The sequence below is a fragment of the Mytilus galloprovincialis genome, chromosome 2 (genome assembly GCF_965363235.1).
Source record: "Mytilus galloprovincialis chromosome 2, xbMytGall1.hap1.1, whole genome shotgun sequence".
In the NCBI taxonomy this organism is placed as follows: domain Eukaryota; kingdom Metazoa; phylum Mollusca; class Bivalvia; order Mytilida; family Mytilidae; genus Mytilus; species Mytilus galloprovincialis.
Genome location: NC_134839.1, coordinates 1,894,634 through 1,918,712, shown reverse-complemented (window position 1 = coordinate 1,918,712; position 24,079 = coordinate 1,894,634). Strand labels below are relative to the sequence as shown.

Here is a 24,079-nt window from a genome sequence, read left to right as displayed (position 1 = left end):
CTACCCAAAACCAAAGGAATAAATCATGAATTTCATTCTATTTAACTAAAACAACTATTTGTTTAGATTTAAAAATTGTTATGTACAATAAACGGCAAAAATATGTTTTATATAGACCATCAATCAATATATTAAACTTTTACACGAATTTTGTGTAGCTCAAGCTACAAAGATATTTTTTGTCATGCATCCGATTTCATCTAGATAGATGCACACGCCCGATGAAGCTAATTTGTTTAGCGAAATATTGCGTGAATAATATATAAAATATAACAACTAATTTTATAACACTCATTAGTGTGTTAAAGTTACATTCTTAGACACTTATATATAAATATATATATATAATATATATATCAAAAGTAAATAAACACGGTGTACAGAATGTATATAATAATATTTTTAAATTTGCAAACTACATTTCACCTCAAATAATAACAGTTCGTTAAAAATATTGTCACTAGCGCTTTCATGCCTTCTGGCAATCTTCAGGCGACGTTTTAACAATGTCCTTGACGACACTGCCGTTGGTAACGTTTATTGCGTTACAATAACGGTAAGGGGAGATAAATCAAACGTGTTTACGTAGATCCGTTTAATTTTGGCTGAAAGTCCTTTATAAAGTGTGCTTCCTTTGCCAGTCTTTTATATTTGTTTGATTCGTTCATTTTATAGAACGGATATACGGTAAATTTTCCACTACTGCACGTTTTGAAATGTTCGCTCACATCTTGCATTCGTGTGGACGGATCTCGTATCTGTTGTCTGTGAACACGAATACAATACTAAACAGAAAACAATTAACATGTGGCCACGATGTTATGACACAAATTTAAGGTGTCAATACTTTTTTTGTACACCAGATCCGGATTTCGACAATAAATGTCTCTTCAGTGATGTTAGGGATCGAAACAGTATATATATATATATATATATATATATATATATATATATATATATATTGAATAACCAAATATAGAGACTGATACTTTATTTTAGATTCCTATCCAAAGATTAGTTTGGATATTTGAGTTGCTTAAATCAAAAATTCTTCCACACTTATATATTTCACTTTTCTCTTTAGGTTGAATGACTTTTACAGAAACTAATTTGGTTTTTAATAAACACAAACTACCATTCAAGTTGGGAATCTATCCTGCTGTTGTAAAGATATCAAGTCAGATACAATTGCCATTTCAGTATAATATCTTTATTCTTTCTTGTTTTATTTCTTCATTTTACTTTGGATTCATTTATTTTCATGGGCACCAATTTTCGTGGATTGAGGAAAACTTGCCTTTTTGTGGACACATGATTTCATGGTTTTGTCAAATTTTGCACACAACCTTATAGAAAATGTGTTTTGAGTTGAACATTTAAATTCATGGTTAACCTGTATCCACGAAATTCACAAAAATTGGTACACAACAAGTAATTATGAATCCACATTATCACTTTTGCCTTGAACTGACACTAAACACTTAAGTTTCAAACCAGAAATGCTACATTCTCATCTGTAAGTCCTGCCAATGCTCTTTGAACTCACTGTTCCTCTGTAATCCAAGTCAACTCCTAGCTTTAATAAAACAAGTTAATTGCTTACCATAAATGGAACAGCATCAAAGAATATGGCAAGGAACCAGTTTAATGTGACTGTTGATAACTCTATATCAATTGCCTCTAGATGTCCATAAAGTTGTGGAAGTCTGTGAGCCAGTAGATCTTTCAGCACTTGTTGGTCTGCCTGAGCACCAATGAGATTCTGGTCAAAGTAATGATTGGAAAAGAACTTTTCAGCAACAGCCACTAAAGTCCTGAAATTTGAAATACATGTACTAAAAACTTACACATGGTTTTTAATGCAATATGACTGTTACTGAATAAAACCACCATGTCTGGGTTTTTTTATAGAGCAGAAAGTGTCTTGTCATTGATAAGTGCTGGCTTTTCTATAGAAACATTTATGGAACCTACGGGAGGCAATTCAAATCACAACTATAGGTGGGTGTTTTTTAAGAGTGAAGATAATGTGTAAGAGAAATTCTAAATTGCCTTAATAAATAGTTACCTAATTATAAAAGTGCCTTCCTATGGAAAAATACACTCATAAATGTTCTGCAATTAACTCCAAAATAAGTCATTCCTCAGTGTTTATACCATAAAAAGTGGCTTATATTTTTTGTTTTTTCACTTCACATCATCTCAACAACAACAGTATAGAACAAATGATAATAATCTGCACTAATTGGTTGAGACCTCAAGTTTGAGATACTTCTCAGCATATTGCATAGTCAGAGAGTATTCTCCAATATTTTAATTTGCAGTACTATATGATATATCTTGTTAACAGTCAATTCATGAAGTTCAACCAGTTTCAAGTAAAATTGAAACAGTTCTATATTGGTATATTTTAAAATAAATAGATATTTTAATTGTCAACAGAGTTATGTTTGAAGAATGTTCTAAAAAGTAAAAATAAAATGTCAAAATTTGTTACAAAAACTTTTAAAAAAAATTCTGCCAAAAGGGAGATAACTCAAACTAATTTAACTGGGAGAATAAGAAATCAAGACAGTTGTATGCAGAATGACTTAAAGCATTTGCTGAACAAGATTTCTGTTGAGCTAATTTCCCTTAGATATTGTATTCAAAATTGAGAATATTATGCCTTCTGGCAAAGGAGAAGTAAATCTCGACAAATAGTTCCACTACTAACTACGAATGCCTAAATACATTTTATTTCAGTTAGTCATATTTGGTTACATATGATGTTTTTGGTGCTGATCAACTTCGGATCAAACAATTCATTTCAACTACAACACATACGGTCATAAAACAAGAACTTTTCTCCCATGTATAATTCTTTTTCTTTATAAAATTAACTAATAACTCACCAGAAGGCATCTTGTGCATCCATAAACAGCAATGCCATACCAACTATAAAGTTCATTCCTTGACAATAGCCAATGGTTGGATTGTGGCAGCAGTAGGCTAGGAGGACATCTTGTAAGTCCATTATCTGAAATCAAATATACCAAATTACTGATGTCATCAAACATTCTTAAAATTGTTCCAAAAATTTACTATCTAGTATTTTTTAAAACAATAAGATATCATGGTTATTAATTTTTCTTATTTTTAATGTTTTTTTTCCAGCTTTTTCTGCTTTTTCTAGATTCTCTTAGTCTCTAGTGGATATACAAGGACGGGGTGTCATACTTTAGAGTGAGTTACCCTATGTACAGTTTTTAGGGGAGGGGAACAACAAAAAAGGAAAAAGACCAGATGAGTTTTGCTCATTGTTAAAGGCTGTACTGTGTAGTTGTAAACTTTTACGTCATTTAGTGTTTGGTTAAGAGGTGTATTATTGACAATCAAGACCACATCCACTTATTGTTTATTATAGAAAATGAATTTGGTAGTGATCAGTTTTTCTGGAATAGTCATGACTCCTTTTTTTTGAAAGGCTAAGCATTATACTTACTCCTTTTGAGCCTGGAGCTGAGAATTTGATGTTACTTGGCATTGTTCTCATCAGATCTAATGATATCTGTTTCCTGTACTGAGAGGCCAACTGGAAATGGAAAAGGTCATTGTTTAAGCTAGTTACATATGATAAACATCAGCAAGCGTATATCAAAATGATTTGAAGATTCTTATCCATACCTGCTAGAATTAGGAGTTAGAAGACCATATTTTGAAGAAAAAAACCCTGTAATTTTACCTATAATTTCCTTATTTTTAATTTTGTTTTTGGAAGGGGTTCCAAATTTTAACTTGAATTTTAATCACAAATCACATGTCCACCAACTTTATACATTTTGTAACTATCATATCTAGTCACTTGAATTTTTCATAGCTGACAAAAAGTGAACAGAATAACTGCTATACTTATTGCCCTTAAGTATAAACCTCTCTGCTCCACACTTTTGAAATAAGAACCTAAACAGAAATATGTACTAGGTACTAGAATCACGAATTATCAATTACTGCAGAACATTAGAGACAACACCAGACAACCTCTCATTTTAGAGGAATAGTGAAAGAGGCTTCACAAAGACATAAAAACAAATCTTTCAACCTGTAGAGACATTTTATAATTCAGGGAAGTTACCCAAAGTCACAAAGATTCATTCATAATATCATTGCAGAATGTCAAATTAAAAAACTAACAAGAGAATCAGGCAAGTGACTACACACATTCATGAAGCAACTTACAGGAGAATCAGGCAAGTGACTATACAAATTCCTGAAGTAACATACACGAGAATCAGGTAAGTGACTACACAAATTCCAGATGTAACTTACATGAGAATCAGGCAAGTGACTATACAAATTCCTAAATTAACTTACAGGTGAATCAGGCAAGTGACTACACAAATTCCTGAAGTAATGTGGTCCTTTTTCTTCCATGATATCTCTACATTTGAAGTGTACCAGCTGTCTCCATACTTGTTTTCTAAACCTGTCTGGGATTCCACCTCTACACAATGGTTTTAACTCTTTTGGCTGAAAAAGAAAAAAAAATCCATTTCAAACTAAAATCAAAGTGCTTGAAAGCACTGACAGTAAAGATTGCTTAAATTTATCAGTGGGAAGTACTATTAAATATGGCATGTGGTTGATTTAACAGATATTCTAGACAAAGGAAGATAACTCCAATTTTTATTAGAGGGAGTACAAGGAGAAAACAATCAACCTTTTTGCCTGGAAAATAATTGGAACCAAACACACCTTGTCTAAAGTGGAGCTCAGAGTTGATAGGCTACTGATCACTGTAGATGAACTACTTAGATCACTTGACAACAGAGGCTCCTATGGTATAGACACAATATTAGGGAAAGCATTTGACACCAAAATCTCAGGAAATACTTAGAAATAGTCAATATATCAAAGAGACTTCAGTCTAATATTTAAAATTCAGAAATTATTGAGAGGGCTTTATTACTTTGAATAATATTACAGGGTAATTATTGTGGGAAAAAAGAACTTGAATTCTGATATCTGATGCATATATGTTTATGCAGATTTTCCTAAAATCTCAATAAACAATATCACATTTTTATACAAAGTTAGCACAGTAATCTTTTTTGGCTCATGTATTGTTGGGTTGCTGTCTAAATGATAGCATATATACATAGTTTTTCATTCACATTTCCATTGGATGTTTTGGATGTTCATCAACAATTACAAAAATAACTGTTGAGCCCTTCCTTATATTCACTGCCCAAAATCATGTGTTTGAAACTTTTTTTGACTATTATGAAATTATAAGTTCTTAAAATAATTCTTTATCATTACATAAAGAATTGATGTATACTGAAACCTATTTCCATAAATAAATAAATTACAATATCTTATATAGTTACTAAGATCTTTCATAGGACGATGACTTTTTTGAATCACTGTGGGTTAGTGACAAATCAACACAAGCTGATGTAGCCAACTATTAAATAACACTTATCGTTGATGATGTAACACTCCACAAACTAGTTTAAAAAAGTCAGAAATATAAATTATTGATTATACTTTATATTAATAAGTGGAGATGTGTGGATATTGTTGGTTTTCCTTTTTGAAATATTTAAGTAATTTTAGGGGCTCTTTGTAGCTTGCTGTCTGGTGTGAGCCAAGGGTCAGCGTTGAAGACCATACTTTGACCTATAACAGTATACTTTTTACAGATTGTGACATGGATGAAGAGTTTGCTCATTGGCAATCATACCATTTCTTCTTTTTTATATGTAAAGTGCATGTCAATATAAGAGGAACCCAATAACAACAAAAATGCACACTTCTGATTAAGGCCCCAAATAATTTTGCTAAAAATACAATTTTGCATTTCTTTTGACTTTAATTCTTGGTTTAGCTTTAGACGTTTGATAAATGTTACAATATATTTCTTACATGACTCGCAATAGATTTGCCATGTTGTCTCATGAAATGAGTCCAACGTTTCTGATGTTCCTCATACGTTCCAGCCTGCGACAGATAATGTTGGGCCAGTTCCTGACACAGGTAATGCAGTAGTAGGCTCTGGTCCTCAAACTTATGTCTGAATCCATAACTGTCTACATGGACTTCCTGATTACTCAAACTGAAAATAAAAAAATATAAAATCATATATAAGGATCCATATAACAAGAGTTATTGTGTCTGTACTGAAACTTCGTTTGAAATCGAACTAATTTAATACTTAAACATATATACTTCTGATATTGAGGTAAAATATAGAAAAAACTGAAATAGTGAAATGCTTAAATGATTTATAATTAAAGACAGCTTAAGATGAAGATTATGAAAATGTAATTATTGTGTGAATTTGTTGGAAAAGAGGGAATTGATTGGTACACCAAATGTTGTTGTCCATAAAAAGAGGTTGGATGTGTATCACTTCCATTTTTTTAATACTTTCTCATTCATGTATTTTCACATACAATGTTATTACGTCACATAGTTTACAGCGAATGACCTCACTTAACTATTTCATAAAAAGATTACAATGTGGGAGTATGATTGGAACAGCCCTAACACATCAGCTTACATACAATATATTTGCATTTAACCACAAATGTGGACTCAATGCATTTAAAGTGAGTCATATTAGAATAAACCATTATTGGATACATTATGATATCACATCAGCTTCACATGGAACTACTTAAAATCTGGACTTGTAAGACATACAGAATTACACTCATTAAATGTATTTCGAAATTCTTAAAAAAGGGTACTGATTTAAACTCATGTTTAATTATCAATCAATATTGTATAAAAAAGTAAATTATAATAGTTAAAGAAGGCAAAATCTGATTTAAAAAAAAAGTTTATGTTTCTTTTTTTTAGGAAATTCAATTTTATCCAGGTCTGAATTTCACTCCTATGCTTTTATACCTTTCATAAGTTGGCAGCCCTGGATTAATCCTTCTTGCTTCTTCAAGCAACCTCTTTATCCTAATTTTGTGCTGAAAAAAAGAGAGACAGGTACTTTAATTATAGACACTTTTTTTGTTCAAAAAGACCTATATGAAAGGGTTTTTCAGACTTTATAGTTATCTTGAAATAAAAATTACTTTTTAAAGGTTTATAATGCCCTTGACCTCTTATTGATACAATAAATGGACCAAAAATACATCTAATGAAGAAAACATCGCATGGTATATAAAGTCAATGACATAGCTATAAATCAGAGTATTTTTAAATCTTTATTGACCTTGAAGTGACTTTGAAATAATTGATTAGTTTATTGATCTTACTATATATTTCTCATGATTATTTGGGACCAAAGATGATAAAATAGCAATAAAGAAGCAGACCTGTGTTTCACTAAAAAGGTTGTTCATGTACTAATTATAAACAGTGGCAAGTTAAAAGAAGCTATAATTGTTTCTAAATAAGGCCACCTTAAAGAGAAATGCAAGAAATTGTTTTTTTACCCTTTTATATCATTTCAAATTCCAAGTACATTTATTGTAGTAGTAGTTTGGTAATAAGAAAACTTAATAGGCAACCTACTTTCGGGAGTTGGGGGAAATCTAAATGCACAGATAGCTTTATCAAACAGTAATTATAACAGGTATTGGGTTTTATGCAATTTAAACACTGGGAACAACTCATAAAAAGATACCAGGCTTAAACTTTTGTACATCAAATGCACATTTTCACCTTCATGAAACACATCAGTGGCCCTCAAATCAGACCAGTTGAATGGTAAACACATTTACAAAGTTGAGCATTATCTGAAAATTAAAAAAAAGTTGTGCCAAATAGGGCAAAATTACTGTCATCTTAATTTATATACCCTATCTCCTCCAAATAGTATGAGTTCTGCATCCTCTACACTATCCCCTGTAGGGAATCTAATACTTGACTGTATAAGGAGGACATAATCCAGTTTCCATTTCTCTATTTCTGCCTCTAGTGTCCTTATTTTTCTGTAAAGAATCAAAGATAAGCTATTTGAGCATTGTCCTACATGAGAACATCTACTTCACTATTTCATTAATTGTCAAAATATCAACATGAATATTTCTTTAACATTTTTTTTTGGTGTGTGTTTTGATATCTATTTTTTGTTTTGACACCTCCTTTTTTGTGGGAATAATTTTATTGATTATATAGAGAATATCTGACTCATAACTGGAGTGGGTCCTCTCTTATGCAGTCCTCCTCCCTTTATGACAATTTCTTGATTATTGGCCAATGAATAACATTGTGTAAATAAAATGACACAGTATATTGAAAATGACTTAGTGTGATCAAAATTACATAGTTTGAACAAGATGACACAGTATATTTAAAATGACTTAGTGTGATTAAAATTACATAGTGTGAACAAGATGACACAGTATATTGAAAATGACGTAGTGTGATCAAAATTACATAGTGTGAACAAGACGACACAGTATATTGAAAATGACTTAGTGTGATTAAAATTACATAATGTGAACAAGATGACACAGTATATTGAAAATGACTTAGTGTGATTAAAATTACATAGTGTGAACAAGATGACACAGTATATTGAAAATGACGTAGTGTGATCAAAATTACATAGTGTGAACAAGACGACACAGTATATTGAAAATGACTTAGTGTGATTAAAATTACATAGTGTGAACAAGATGACACAGTATATTGAAAATGACTTAGTGTGATCAAAATTACATAGTGTGAACAAGATGACACAATAAATAAATCAGTCAGTGTGAAGAAATAATTGACTCAGTAAGAATATAACTACACTGAATGAATACTTATACAGCAGCAAATGTAGAAAAATTGTAAATTCATCAAACTTATTTTTGTGCCTGACTTATGCAACTTTTACAAGTATGTAAAACTTGAATTTTCCCTTACAATAACACTACATATTTTTTTTTAGAATAAGTCGACTAGAAAGGAGTACTGAATAAGTTAGTTAACAGTATGATACTTGAGCTTATTTTATCTCATTCCCTCTGTTGACTATCTTTTCTACTTAAGGAAAGTCAAACTTATCTCTGTAAGGCATACTTACTCCTCTTGTTGATAAAAACTGTTACGATCTGTCTCTCGTAATTTGGCTAATTTTTTCACTTCTTCATTAAGGAATTTATTCTGATTCTGTAGCACTCTCAATCTTTCTTGCAAATCTTTGTCATTCTTTGATGATGACTTGCTGTAAAGGAAGAAAAACAGATAAATAAAATGGGAGATAAAGCGTAATTTTCATGCTTGGTGTAAAGAGTTATTCTCTTGCTTGAAGCACTATGACTGTGCAAATTGGTGAAAAAAAATGTGCAAGTTATTATTTTATTTTTCTGTCATCTTGAAATGTCCATTTCATTTCCCACTCATCTATGCACATACGGTACCCCTCCCTGTTTATGACAATCATAAAAATATTTGTTATAAAAACCAAACAGAACATGTGGTACATATTATGTTCTATTTTAAAGAATAATCTTACTGAAATTTCAATTACTGTAAATTCAGAAATTATTGCGTGCATTTATTATTGCGATTTTGTCATTTTACACTTCAATGCAATTTTAATTTTCACAATTTTGAGAAAAATTCATATAAAATATTCCAAAATGCGAGTTTAAATTATTGTGTTTACAACTGTGTAGCATTTTTCGCAATAATAAAAACCTTGCAATAATTTCTGAATTGACAGTAATTCTCTCTGGGCACTAAGTATTCCCTCAACAAGAGAAATTGACACCCATGAAATAACACAATAGTGCTGAAAGTTGTGTTAAACACCAATCAACCAATCAGATTAAACCTAACAAACATTATCTTACCCAGATCCTGTCTTAGCAAGTTCACTGACTGATGAAGTATCTAATCTTCCCTCTAAGAATCTAATTGCATCTTCTCTCTGAACCAGTAACTCTTGGTAACTGGACTGTCTGTTCATTACCTTAGCAAGCTCACATTTTGTTGATCTAAAATTAAAAAAAAAATTTAAATCTGAAGTTCACCATATTTCAAATGACTTTCCATACCTCTAGTAAATAAAATTTTGTTTAAGAATGGAAAATGGTTTCATTGTTTTAGTAAAAATAAGTTTTGAAAATTTAAAAATACAATTTATAATCCAGATTAATTATGCCTATTTTCATTGTTACCAACCTGATGACCTTTTCTGGTCGATCATAATCCAATTATTTGGCCATTAAAAGCAATGAATAGTTTGGTTTGTGAATTAGAATATTAGAGTGGACATATATGAGATAACAGTCTTCTGTAAGTTACTAAACACTTAAGAATTATAGATTATAAATGTTTTTTAAACAAGAGGGTGTTATCTTAGATACATTAAGGGCAACAGCTGTGAAATGAGATGTAGCAGTAAACAAGAATGTGTCCAAAGTACATGGATGCCCCACTGGCTCTATCATTTTCCATGTTTAATGGACCAAGAAATTGGGTAAAAACTCTCTTTGGCATTTAAATTAGAAAGATCATACCATAGGGAACATGTGTACTGAGTTTCAATTTGATTGGATTTCAACCTCATCAAAAACTACCTAGACTAAAAATTTTAACCTGAAACATGCACTTTCATTTTCTATGTTCAGTGGACCCTGAAATTGGGATCAAAAGTCTAATTTGGCTTTAAAATGAGAAAGATCATGTTATAAGCAACATGTGTATTAAGTTTCAAGTTGATTGAACTTCAGCTTCATCAAAAACTACCTTGACCAAAATCTTTAACCTGAAGCGGGACAGACGGACGGACGACCAGACGGACCCACAGACCAGAAAACATAATGCCCCTCTACTATCGTAGGTGTGGCATAAAAATCTTGAGTTTGAAATACCACTGATAGTCATAATATTTTGCTGATTTCATTCCATTTATGAGATATTGGAGTTATCCCCCTCAACAGAAGTTTTATAATGCATTCTATAGAATTTATATCTAACATGGTGAGGGTCCGCATGAAAAATTGTAAAAAGTGAATTTCAATATACTTTTGTATCATAAATTTGTATAAGATATAAAAAGTTTATTTGCATGCTTTCCACCCATGAACCAAATTTAGCATGATTCTTTTATGAACTTTTGCTTGTATTCATTTCCGCATATTTTATTGGCCTTAACTCCAGCTCTGATACAGTTTGATGGTTTAAAAACCTTGAAAAATTAAAATCACAACATAAAACATGAGTTCACAGTACTTACAAAGTTATTTTAACATTATCCAATATCCAAATTTCCACTAACTAGAAAAATCATTTTTTTTTAGCACAATATGTTGAACTATAGTGTTTTATCGAATTGAAATTTAATTATTGTTTGAAAAACTCTTGCAGATCCAGTGGATTAGATATGACATTTTTTTTTAACATTTCTCATTTCATAACTTTCTTCAAATTATGAATATACAATAAAGACTATCTAGTTTGTTTTCCATTTCCTGTTACAAACCCTATATGAACTAGAACCATATGGCGCTCTAGATATATCGAAAACATTAATTAATTTATATAAAAGAACTTCCATCATTTTTTTAGTTGAAATAATTTCCCTACCTTATTGAATCAACAAAGTCAGCGAACATTTTTATGAAATAATCTAAAATTCTTATGTTTCCATTATATTCATCCCCAAATGTTACACATAACTATATGTAATAAATATACTACAAAAATCAATAAAATGGTTTACCAATAGAATACTGACTAATTTTTTGAAGGCCAATGTCAGGTTTTTGATGCTTTACTTTAGGCACTTATTTTTATAGGAGTGATGAACCACTACAGCATATTAAAAAGGAAGCCAAAATTATAGAATGATTCAAAAAAGGAAATTCAACTACATGTTGGCTCAGCAGGAAATAAAAAGTCCCCAAAATAGAAATTGTATACTGTAAACATGTATGAAACTTTGTACTTGTGAAAGGTATATCTGGCTGGAAGAATTTTCTACTACAGGGCCAATATAGTCTATAAACTATAAAGAGGGTAGGAATTCCCTTTACCATCAGGAGTCAAACAGTCACTTTCGGCTTCTGTTAGCATCAAATAAGTTAAAATTTTATTGCGATTTATCAGATGTCTCAATTTCTCAAATAATTATCATAACTGTTATTTTTGGAAAAAATTAACGTGATTTGTCAATATTAGTCTATTTTTTTGTTGTCTGTGAAAGAAGGTGTAAATTTCACCATCATGAACCAAAAATTATTGTTAACGTCATTTGGCAAGAATATTTACCGATATTCTTCATGAAGGTACCCCCATTACAACCCTCAAAGAGTCTTTACAAAAGTACTAATATAAAAAATAAGCACCAGACCTGTGGCTCCAAAGGAAAGACTGTACTAAACAAGTACTTTCCTTTGTGGGTATCAGCTTTGATATATGGCTTGTCAACATGTTCATAGGTTGTTAAATTTATAGTACATGTATATAAAAATTTACACATTCAGACTCAAAGGAAAATATATATTTTGTAGGGTACTAAATTGTTTTGTGGAGACAAAAACAGGAAATCAATGTAAATTTGTTCTGTTAAACAATAAAACTAATAGTTCTAGGGTTGAATTAGCAGTCAGTACGCAGAACTCAACAGGGGACAAGGACAACAACTGTTTCCCTGCCTGTAAGACCAAGCTGTTACCCCAGTCAAAAGTCCAAGTGTTAAATAAAACAGCAGTTGTCCAAGTACACCTTGTGTCTAACATAAATGTTGAGTCTAAATTTAATTTTATGTCTTTTGTTTCAAGAAATAAAAAGCGTTTGCCACAGTTAGGATTTCACTAGCAAATATATTCTGCAAGCAGACAGGTACTACTTTATCAAATAAACAGCTGCGCCATGAGCGCATGATACGCCCGACGTCTTGTTTGGAAGATTATGTAATAATCATAAATAGTTTTTGGGAAAGTATTAAGCAATAGTCATTTATTGTTTTTGAGACACAACGGGAATTGTGAAACCCCCCCTCCCCCACCCTGTTTTTTTTTTTTACAAAAAAACTAAATATCACTAAAATAAAATTTTGAATTAAACCAAAAAGTATACAGATCTTTAGATTAATATAACAAAGAAGTGTGTACAGTTTCAAGCAATAATCATAAATTGCTTTTGAGATATGGCGTGACTTGTAAAAAAAAGCATCCCCTTTTTTACAAAATACTCAATAACTCAAAAATAAAATTTTAAGTCATCACCAAAAAGTATACAGATCTTAAGATTGAAATAACAAAGAAGTGTGTAAAGTTTTAAGCAATAATCATAAATTGTTTTTGAGATATGGCACGACATGTAAAAACCCTCTCCCCCGTTTTTACAAAATACTCAATAACTCAAAAATGAAATTTTGAAGCATCAACAAAAAGTATACAGATCTTTAGATTAATATAACAAAGAAGTGTGTAAAGTTTTAAGCAATAATCATAAATTGTTTTTGAGATACAGCGCGACATGTAAAAAAACCCTCCCCCTTTTTTACAAAATACTCAATAACCCAAAAATGAAATTTTGAATCATCACCAAAAAGTATACAGATATTAAGATTATTATAACTAAGAAGTGTGTAAAGTTTTAAGCAATAATCAAGAAAAGTTTTTGAGATACGGTGCGACATGTGAAAAAAAACACACCCCTGTTTTAGTTACAAAGTGCCGTAGCTTAAAAAGTTTAAATCTTATTTTCACCAAAAAGTATACAGATCATTTGACCATAATAAGAAACAACTATATTAAGTTTCATGAAATTTGGGTAAGTCGTTTTCAAGTTACGGTGCGACATGTTTACGCTGGACAGACAGACGGACACCAGACATTTGTATACTATAATATGTCCCGTCAAAATTTTGACAGGCGTATAAAAAGAAGCAATGCATAAAACTTGCTAAAACATTATTGAATGAAATTCCTTCAAATTGGTCAAAATTTGTATAAAATGTGACTAAATGTATCAATCAAAGTGATGGAAATCACTCATGGAAAGATTGGAAGAGTAGTTTGAATAATTTCATATTAAGGTATGGTGGGGACAACAGAACATCAAAAAAGCACTATTGCTGAAAATTCTTCTAGTAAATGTTACCAACTACCCTTGTAAGACATAAGATCTATACCAACAGCTAAGAACTTTAAAGTGTCAACAAAAATAATCTAAAAATGTTGTTTTGGGGCACTTTGTAAGTTGAGACATAGGTTATATGACATTGAAGATTAAAAGTTGTAGAGTGCCTTTTGATCAATTTATAAAGTATTTTTCAGTACAGGGCATGAAAATGTATGTTTTCAACGTAAACAAATTAAAAAAACTTATTTTTTTGAAATGTGGATTTTTTTCTTGATTGCAAAATATATATTCACTTCATAATATAAAAATTCAAATGACTAAAATAGACATAATGACTGATTGGGAATAAACTAATAAAAAATGGTTTGTTATAATCAAAAAGGTTTTAAAATTTTAAAACTGTTTCAAGCCAATTACTGATAAAAGAAATACATGAACTAACCTTAATTGTTGATTAGTTGCAGATGGTTTATCAAGTAAATTATAGGCCTTACTTGAATACCTTTTATATATTCATATTTATATTTCATCTTTTTTAAATATCTTGTTAATCCTTAATTAATCATTTATCTTTCAGACATAATTTACAGAATCACTTTATGTAATGAAGATAAAAAGTAATAGGCAATAGATAAATCTATCATCCTTATGTATCAAACATCTAATATATACATTTGTGTATTCAATTATGAGGTCAAATATTCATTGATATTTGTGTATTGGGATGTTTATTGAATGGTCTGTATAAATTATGTAAGACTGAGGTTGATAAGTAAATAAATTCATCATGGATACCAGGATCAAAATTTAGTATATACGCCAGACGGGCATTTCGTTTACAAAAGACTCATCAGTGATGTGGTCAATTTGATTGACAGTTTAGGAGGTGGGGCATTGTAATTAAAGGTCCACCTTGTCCCTGAATGGATGATGATAATGACAGTTGTCAATCATCTAGTATTGTATCAGAGACATATATTATGTCTCTGATTGTATCAATACTCAACTACCTAATCAAAATGTTTAAAAAAAAAAAAGCCTTTCCATCCACACACCTTAATGACATATTCTTGAATGAAGTGCTCCAAAAATATACTCATTTTTTAAAAATTCATATGTATATTATGTGCACACACATGAGATCAGGGAACTATATTTCAGTGTGAATACATTTAGTAATAGTAGCTAACGTGTCATGTTGCTTGGGAGGCCAGTGCCTAAGGAAAGATTTAGAACAAGTTCCAATCTTTCCAAAAACAATGTCAAAATTATCTTTGAAAAGATCCTCTCTCAACACCTGTCAGGTGCACAGATTTTCTTCAATTGGTTTTTCAAAGATTTTAACATTTGAAGACAATTTAAGGATGTTTTTCATTAATTTTGAATGCATTCTATACAAGTCATCAAACTTTGAAAGAATTCACTCAATTATGTTTCAGAACCCAAAGAAGATAAATGCATAGTTTTGTTTATTCTAAATTCATGTTTGTCTTATTGGCACTCATACCACATCTTCATACTTAAATTCAATGTACAGCAGTTGTATGCAAAATGTTATAAAAGTCTGTGACCTGACCCATTTATTTAGTGTAACTTGACCTTATTTGAATGCTTGACAAGTCAGCACCTATTGTTAGATCATTCATGCTGTTATTGATTTCCTTTGTAATGATATAACAAATTCATATAAAGGATGAAAATATTGACTTGAACAATCAAACCATTTTACTTGAAATATTTTTCATTGCTATATCAAATAACATTTACGTAGAAGAAAAAAAAACAAATGGTTTCTGCAATGATTTAAACCAAATACAGGAAAAAGTTTTTTCTGGCAATGGTGGAAAAATATTGCTTCCTAATGGATACATGGAGAATATCATATGGCTTTTTCAATATCGCATCTGTATCAACCCGAGACACCAATATAATCCCAAGAGCTCTGCTCGAGGGATTATATTGGTTGAGGGTTGATACGGTGTGTGATATTGAAAAAACCATATCATATACACTTTATTATATACATATACCTCAAGTAGATGTTTTTTTTATGTGACATGACGTCGTACAGAAAAGGAGGTTTGAAATGACGTCATACAGATTATAGGTTTGACATGACGTCATACAGATTAGGGATTTGAAAACCTTTGCAACAGTGACCGCAATCGATGACATGACGTCATACAAATTAAAGGTGTGATAAAGCTTTTGTAACTGTGCTGATATCGACATCATCACGGGTGGCTGATACAGCAAGCTTGCCAATGGTTGTATTACACATACAATTTATCTGTATTTACTACTAAGTATATAATAAATTGTGTTAATAACTGTTTCTGAAGAATCTTTGTTATCCTAAATTTAAAACTTTGTTATCTTCTTGTTAAAATGGTCACATTTTGAATTAATTTATGATACCATGTTTCTTATACAGCATTTCCCAATATCTCAAAAATCAATTTACCGGTACCATTTTTTCCAATTGTTTAAAAAAAGCAATAATAACAAATGCAAAAAATTCTGATTTCTGAATTGACAGAAATCTATTTTGAACTTAAAAATAGTGTATTAAAGGGTAAAATATCCTGATTGTATGACAAATATAACTTTCATAAACAAATCTGGATCTAGACTGGTCAGTAATATTCAGACAGTATTCAAAACTAAAGTTTGTCAACTTATGTTTGATCTTAAGGTGGTACCTAACACCACAGGGAGATAACTCTGTAAAGTCAGTTAAACGTTTTGATTACTTTGTGTTGTAAATGGAATATTAAGCTTCTCACTGATCAAAATTGGTGTTTGTCAAACTGCTATATAACCAGTGTAATTTTTCTGACAAAACGGTTGGTTCAAAATTTTTGAAATTTTTATATTTTTGTTTAAGGGTCAAAGTTAATACTTTGTCAAAATTTTATGAAAATTAAACGAGCCAAATTAATTTTAGTGAAAGTGTTGGGTACCACCTTAAATGACAGCCATATAAGTGATTGACCAGAGAAAAAGTAGGAATTATGACTTCATAGATGAAAGAAGATGTGGTATGAGTGTCAATGAGACAACTATTATACATCCAAGTCACAATTTGTAAAAGTAAACCATTATAGGTGGAAGTACAGTCTTCAACACAGAGCCTTGGCTCACACCGAACAGCAAGCTATAAAGGGCCCAACATATGACTAGTGTAAAACCATTCAAACCATGACCTTTTGTAAAATCATTGACAAGTGAGAACTAAATACACAGTACTAAGCTTGCAATACCAGATGTGACTTCAAGTTATAAATAGATAACTTACATGAGTTCTTTCTCCAGGTCCTGTAAACGTCCAGCCAATTCTGCTGAGCTTGCATCTCCTCTATCTATGGCTGAATCACTGGACAATGAACTGCTGAAAATAATAAAAACATGTATGCTCCTATTCTGTCATATATACTATAACAAATAATAAAAACATGTATGTTCCTATTCTGTCATATATACTTTAACAAATAATAAAAACATGTATGTTCCTATTCTGTCATATACACTATAACAAATAATAAAAACATGTATGCTCCTATTCTGTCATATATACTATAACAAATAATAAAAACATGTATGTTCCTATTCTGTCATATACACTATAACAAATAATAAAAACATGTATGCTCCTATTCTGTCATATATACTATAACAAATAATAAAAACATGTATGCTCCTATTCTGTCATATACACTATAACAAATAATATGTACTGTGGATTCATAAATATTCGTTGGATAACAATTTTTGTGGATTTCTTGGGTACAGGGGAACCACAAATTTATATGTTCAACAAATTATTTATTTTCTAAAGGAATGTTGGCAGCATTTACCAAAACCACAAAATCAAATATTAAGTTTTCCTCAAACCACGAAAATTGATACCCATGAAACTAAATGAATCCACAGCATGTAAGCTTGTTTTTGGCATGTACACTATAATAAATAACATATAACTCCAATTTGAAAAAAAAATCTTTAATTTTAATTTGCAAAACAAAAATCAGGTGTCACTTGTCCTTCATGGAAATGTCAATCTAAATCAATTAATTTAAAAATAGTCTCAATCAAAGTCAACTAAATGATACCTTTTCCATACAAAGTTTATGATTTTCTGAGAGAAACCCCAAAGATAATTTGAATACAGAAAAGAAAATACACAATGCACAATGCCCAATGCCCAACATACAGCATGGAAAAAATTCTGAAAGAGATTCATTAAATTCTAATTAGAAATTTGGAAGAGATATGGATAAAAATATGTACTGTAGCCTACAGATATGACAAATTCCATGTTATACCAATGTTACAACACTAAGATTGATTGAATGATTGTTGGTGTTTTAATGCCAGTTTGAAGGGCCACTGTTGGACATTTTCGTGGCGTCCAGTTTGTATGGGGTGAGGAAGCCGAAGTTCCTGGAGAAAACCACCAACTTTTGAGAGGAAAACTGACTATCTTAGTCGAATAAGATTGGAGTCTATTGAACCCACATGAGCAGGGTTCGAACTCACACCATCAGGCTAACAATCAGTTTTCCATTGCGGCGTCAGATAATTTGTTTTATGATGTCAGAATTTTACAGGAACCTGTGTGATATTCAGTAATGGCGGACAAATAGCGATAACGTGTATTGACAACATATTTGGTTCTAGTTTAGCAGCAGTGGATACAAATATGTGATGGAAGTAGGAACAGACAGACACATATGATCACATACTGTTCATTGCTATATATTAAGTAACCTTTGCATTTAAAAAGTATGAAATGTTTTTTTAAAAGCATAAAAAATATGAATTGATACAAATGGATAAGATTTTGCAATATTATGTTAAAGAGTATTGGTACTGTAGATGGTTTTTTTCTTAATTTCAAGATAACATTTTAATAAATGATGTTGCCCCTCCTCCCCAATAGATAATGTAAAGCTCATTAAGGATAATCTGTAATGATAGTGTAATTCCTCAAATAAAAATGGCGGTATGTTAATGATTTTTTAAATAGTTTGGAAAGTAAAATTATCTGTTACAAAAATTAAACTTACATCAACATTTTGACTTCATCAATCTGGTCGTGTAGTTTGCAATAATCCAGAAAAATATTCATTTGGCAAGGCTCATAAAAACTCAATTTGATTTTTTTTTATGAAAATATATTCTACAAACTGTAGTAGCTATGTCACAATCACTTATTAACTACATATTTATGCAGAACTATAAATGTTCTTTGCATTATCCAAATCCTTTCACAAATGTATATATAACAAGATTAAGTGCATATGGAAAGCAAATTTTAAGCCACACATCCATTGTATCATTAAACTTTGACAAAATTTATAACTTTTTAAACATTTTAATCATTTTGGTAGTTTCCATTAATATTTTAAATCAACAAAGCTTGTTTTGACGCGGTAACAATTTATCTTAATGCATCTATAGTTTAAAATGTCCCATTTTCACATCACCGCGGAAATTGACATTTTCATAAAATGTAAATAAGTATTGAACAAGTTGTTGAATTTATTTTCACATAAAGCGTGTAACACATGTAAATACCAATCATACCTCTGGCTCAAACTTTTAAACACAGGTTGCACATAAAATTTTCATTTATCCGTTTATTTTGTTTTTTAACTATTCATTGATTTCATCGAAGAAGTCAGACTTCTTTAACATTATGTCAGTATTTAATCAAGCAAAGTTAAGACCATCTTATATAGACCCACAAACATGGTCATGAATGGTTTTATTTTACTGTTCAACAGATTTATTTATAATCAAGACTTTTGATCCAAAGTATTCAATAGATGTCAAAATGACCTGATTCAGTCTGAAAATGCAAGGTATATTAGTCAGGTCATATGAACCTAAGGTTAATATCTTGAAAATGAAATACATTAACAAAAGCCAAAAGGGTAAATGTTCAATTTGGAAGACATCTTTCAGTGAAGGAGAAACAAACCCTTTTGCACCTTCAATGTTTATTCCCCATACATCTATTGCATTGGTTAAAGAATCTAGAAGCGCTGAAGAGCCTAAATAGCCCACCAGGCAAAATATGCATTTCTATGGATTCATCATTATTCTTGGGATGCCAATATTTGTGGGTAAAGGCAATTTCCAAATTCAAATGTTCAACAATATACAAATAATATTTTTAATAACAAGTCGTCTGACTGTTTTAATGTAACTGCCCATTTATAGTTAGATCTCATCTTTATAAAGATTTTTGCCTCAGATATTTATAATTGCAGAAATGCAAAAGCTTGGTCAAATATTGTAATTATATAGGAACAATAACCCCAACAAGAAGTCATTTGATCATTTTGGTTGAAATAGAAAATATGTAGGTCATGACTTTCTGAGCATTTTTGTCTTGTCAGATTTTCTTTATCTTTTACAGTTTTCAGCAATATAGAAAAACATTCTATGTTAAAATTATTAGCAAGTAATTTTCTAAGTAAAGGAAATGAAATAGCAATCCATTTAAATATTGTGTTTAAGAATGTTTAATTGAATTTACCTAATTTTCAATATGAAATAAAGCAAAAACATACTTTTACTGGATCTTTAAACTACTAAAGCACTATGCAAATCAAGGCAATGCCTTAAAAAATTCTTGAATTTTACCTTTATGTTTCTATATTTAGCTATTATAGTCAAGTTGGTACATTGACGTTTGACATCAATGTGAATTTTTTTTAAATAACAAACTTTACAGTCTACACCTTATGGATGATTCTGGCCAAATTTGGTGTAAATTGGCCTGCTAATTTTAGATTTTGATTTGATTTTTTGATGTTTTAATGCCACTTCTAAGCACCACATTCAGGCTATTTGCTATTTCGTGGCATCCAGTTTTTATTGGTGGAGGAAGCCGGAGGCTAATTTTGGAGAAAGATTTTTGAAATTTTTATAACAAAGAATTTGGATAACAACTACAACTGTAGATGCTAAGTAAATGTATAGTTACAACAGGAATCTTTATTCAAAATTCCAATGGCTATAGTTCTGTGATAATAGTCATCCCAAACAAAACACAAACTAAAGCTGTAACAAAGCTATCACACAAAAATCAACTAAATGGTTACAGGAATAACCCAAATACTAATAGTCAGGACAATTTCTGAAGATCAGAATAAGAAACATTGAAAATAAATGCTCTATCAATTGAGTGAGGGCTGAGGCGAAAATATTGTATGAACGAAATTATTTACATTAAAGGATAGTTATGTGGAAGGGATTAAACTGTTACTTTTTTAAAAATAATAATAGTTATACATGTACCCGAACTCTAATATAAATACATGGCATAGTTTTTTTAAATGATTATAGCTTCTTCTTCTTACGTACACAATATTGGAAGCTTGGTATTTGTTTGCTTAATGTCTTGTGGCAAAGAGAAATATTAATTGCCAGTAAGAACCACATAAAAAGTGATATTATTTTGTTAACTATTTTAAAACATCTGCAAATGACTAAATTCAAGCATTTTTACAAAAACTTTTAGAGTAATTCTTCCACTATCTCAAAAGCAACTATTGTTCCATCATGGCTCCTGAACTAACTTTGTTTTTAATTTGTTTTATCTCAACTTTAATACAGATCAATATCAAAATCTTTAATTGCAAGTTAACAAAATTGACCAAATATGGCAGTTATCTTATAATGGATCAAGACTTTCTGGAGATCATGGACCACATAGTAATAATCACTCTAATAGAAAAAAAATAAGACTTTCCTTTAATCATATCTCAAGCATGGGACAGGATCATACACCATTCAGAGCCTGACATAACCTATCATATCTTAAGCATGGGACAGGATCATACACCATTCAGAGCCTGACATAACCTATCATATCTTAAGCATGGGACAGGATCATACACCATTCAGAGCCTGACATAACCTATCATATCTTAAGCATGGGACAGGATCATACACCATTCAGAGCCTGACACAACCTATCATATCTCAAGCATGGGACAGGATCATACACCATTCAGAGCCTGACATAACCTATCATATCTTAAGCATGGGACAGGATCATACACCATTCAGAGCCTGACATAACCTATCATATCTTAAGCATGGGACAGGATCATACACCATTCAGAGCCTGACACAACCTATCATATCTCAAGCATGGGACAGGATCATACACCAGTCAGAGCCTGACATATCCTATCATTCTCTGAATGGTTATGCCCAGTTTGGTTTAATTTGGTCCATTATTTAACTCAAAAGCAGAAGATTTTTGAAAAATGTTTACAAAATTACAATACAAATTGTAGAAAAAGACTTTCAAGGACAATAACTACAACTGAAAGTCAATTATCAATTTTGATAATGTTTGACTTATTTGTCGATCTTTCTTGTTGATGTTTTTACTGTATACAGTATATCTCAATCAGTAATGTCATAAGTCTTCCAAGCAAACACCAATTGAATATCCCTCCTCTCCAAAATTTATTTCACCCAGGTATATAATTCTAGAGAATGCATTTAAGTATTTTAGAGAACACCCTTAAACAAAATATTTGGCAGGGTTTCCTGTGAACCCAGCTAATCCTTCAGGTCTTGGAGGCATTTGCCCAATATAAGTATGTCTGAAAATTTCAGTGAAGATAGATCTTAACCTGAAGAACATTTAAACCCCATGTCAGATTTCCTCTAAATGCTTTAGTTGCAGAGATATAAGTCAAAAACAGCATTTTACCCCCATGTTAAATTTTTAGCCATGTGAGCCATGTTGGTTAGCTGGCGGGGTCATCAGACACATTTTTAAAACTAGGTACCCTAATGATGATTGTGGTCAAGTTTGGTTAAATTGAGCCGATAGTTTCAGAGAAGAATTTTTTTTTTTTTTTAAGATGAATGCCAAGTGATGAGAAAAGCTCACTTAACATAGATCTTAACCTGATGAACATTTAAACCCCATGTCAGATTTCCTCTAAATGCTTTAGTTGCAGAGATATAAGCCAAAAACTGTATTTTTCCCCTATGGTCTATTTTTAGCCATGTCAGTCATGATTGTTGACAGGCTGTGTCATTGGACGCATTTTTAAACTTGATACCCTAATGATGATTGTGGCCAAGTTTAATAAAATTTGGTTTGCGGGAGAAGATTTTTGTAAAAGTTAACCAACAATGGCCCCTTTGGGACAGATGAGCTAAAAACAAACTTAATCATTACCTAGTTAATGAAGCAAAACTGCATGTAAATTATTAATAATTGTGCTTCCTTCAGTAAGTAGATCAAAAGTAAGTGAGGCATTACAAGAAGATCAATCAGATATATTTTTCCCAAACTGCTAACCAAACATTTGATGTAAAGTTTAACAAAAGTTAATATGTCATGAAAAGTAGGTCAAACTGATCCACTTTAACCTTAATGCTGACTTACTCACTACTTTGCATTTCTATGCATTGTTACTACCTCAGTGATTTTGTGGTAGCTTGCTCACTTCAAGTGAAGGATGTCAAGGATTTTCATTCCCAGCCAAAACCAAAGAATTGAAAATTAAAATTAACCAGATCTCTGCCAAAGATGTTGCATTAAAGAGTAAGAGCAAAAAATGGTCGGCTTGCAGTGTGTCCTTTTGAGTTATATTTTGTGAACGTTTATGCTTAATATCTAGTTCAGTGCATCACTCATGTACAAAGCTGAGTACACATCATATCAAATCATCAAGTTCTTTTCCTGATATGCATGACATATATGCCACCGGACATAAACCATCAATCCATCTGTCTATGCAGTTACAATGATTCTTTTTCTATTTCACCCCAATAGGCCCCCTCATGAGCAGTGTTTAAACCACTTTGATGTGATTTGAATATGATACAAGCACAAAACAGATAATGATATTTGCTCTACACTTTTTAAGATGATTCTCCTTCTATATCTTACCAGAAATATTCTTCACTGGCTTTCACTAGACCCATGTTTCAGTAAACAATATTTGAAATATGTAGTCTCTCTAACGAAAATGCGAAATTTATGAAGTTAAGTTTATAA

At 31.0% G+C, this 24,079-nt stretch overlaps 1 protein-coding gene across 9 annotated transcripts in view; it reads right to left on the bottom strand.

The window, feature by feature from the left end:
• LOC143062663 (uncharacterized) overlaps nt 1-24,079 on the bottom strand; it is a 95,568-nt gene that overhangs the window by 29,213 nt on the left and 42,276 nt on the right. For 8 of the 9 annotated variants that reach the window (XM_076234361.1, XM_076234360.1, XM_076234362.1 and 5 more), the window contains 10 exons: nt 17,333-17,425; nt 9,792-9,935; nt 9,020-9,160; nt 7,802-7,934; nt 6,895-6,965; nt 5,908-6,097; nt 4,354-4,509; nt 3,485-3,574; nt 2,895-3,019; nt 1,604-1,814 (listed from right to left, as the gene is read on the bottom strand). In XM_076234361.1, coding sequence (XP_076090476.1) covers nt 1,604-1,814; nt 2,895-3,019; nt 3,485-3,574; nt 4,354-4,509; nt 5,908-6,097; nt 6,895-6,965; nt 7,802-7,934; nt 9,020-9,160; nt 9,792-9,935; nt 17,333-17,425 — 1,354 coding nt within the window. The remainder of the gene's footprint in view (nt 1-1,603; nt 1,815-2,894; nt 3,020-3,484; nt 3,575-4,353; nt 4,510-5,907; nt 6,098-6,894; nt 6,966-7,801; nt 7,935-9,019; nt 9,161-9,791; nt 9,936-17,332; nt 17,426-24,079) is intronic. The other variant, XM_076234364.1, reaches the window with a different exon arrangement.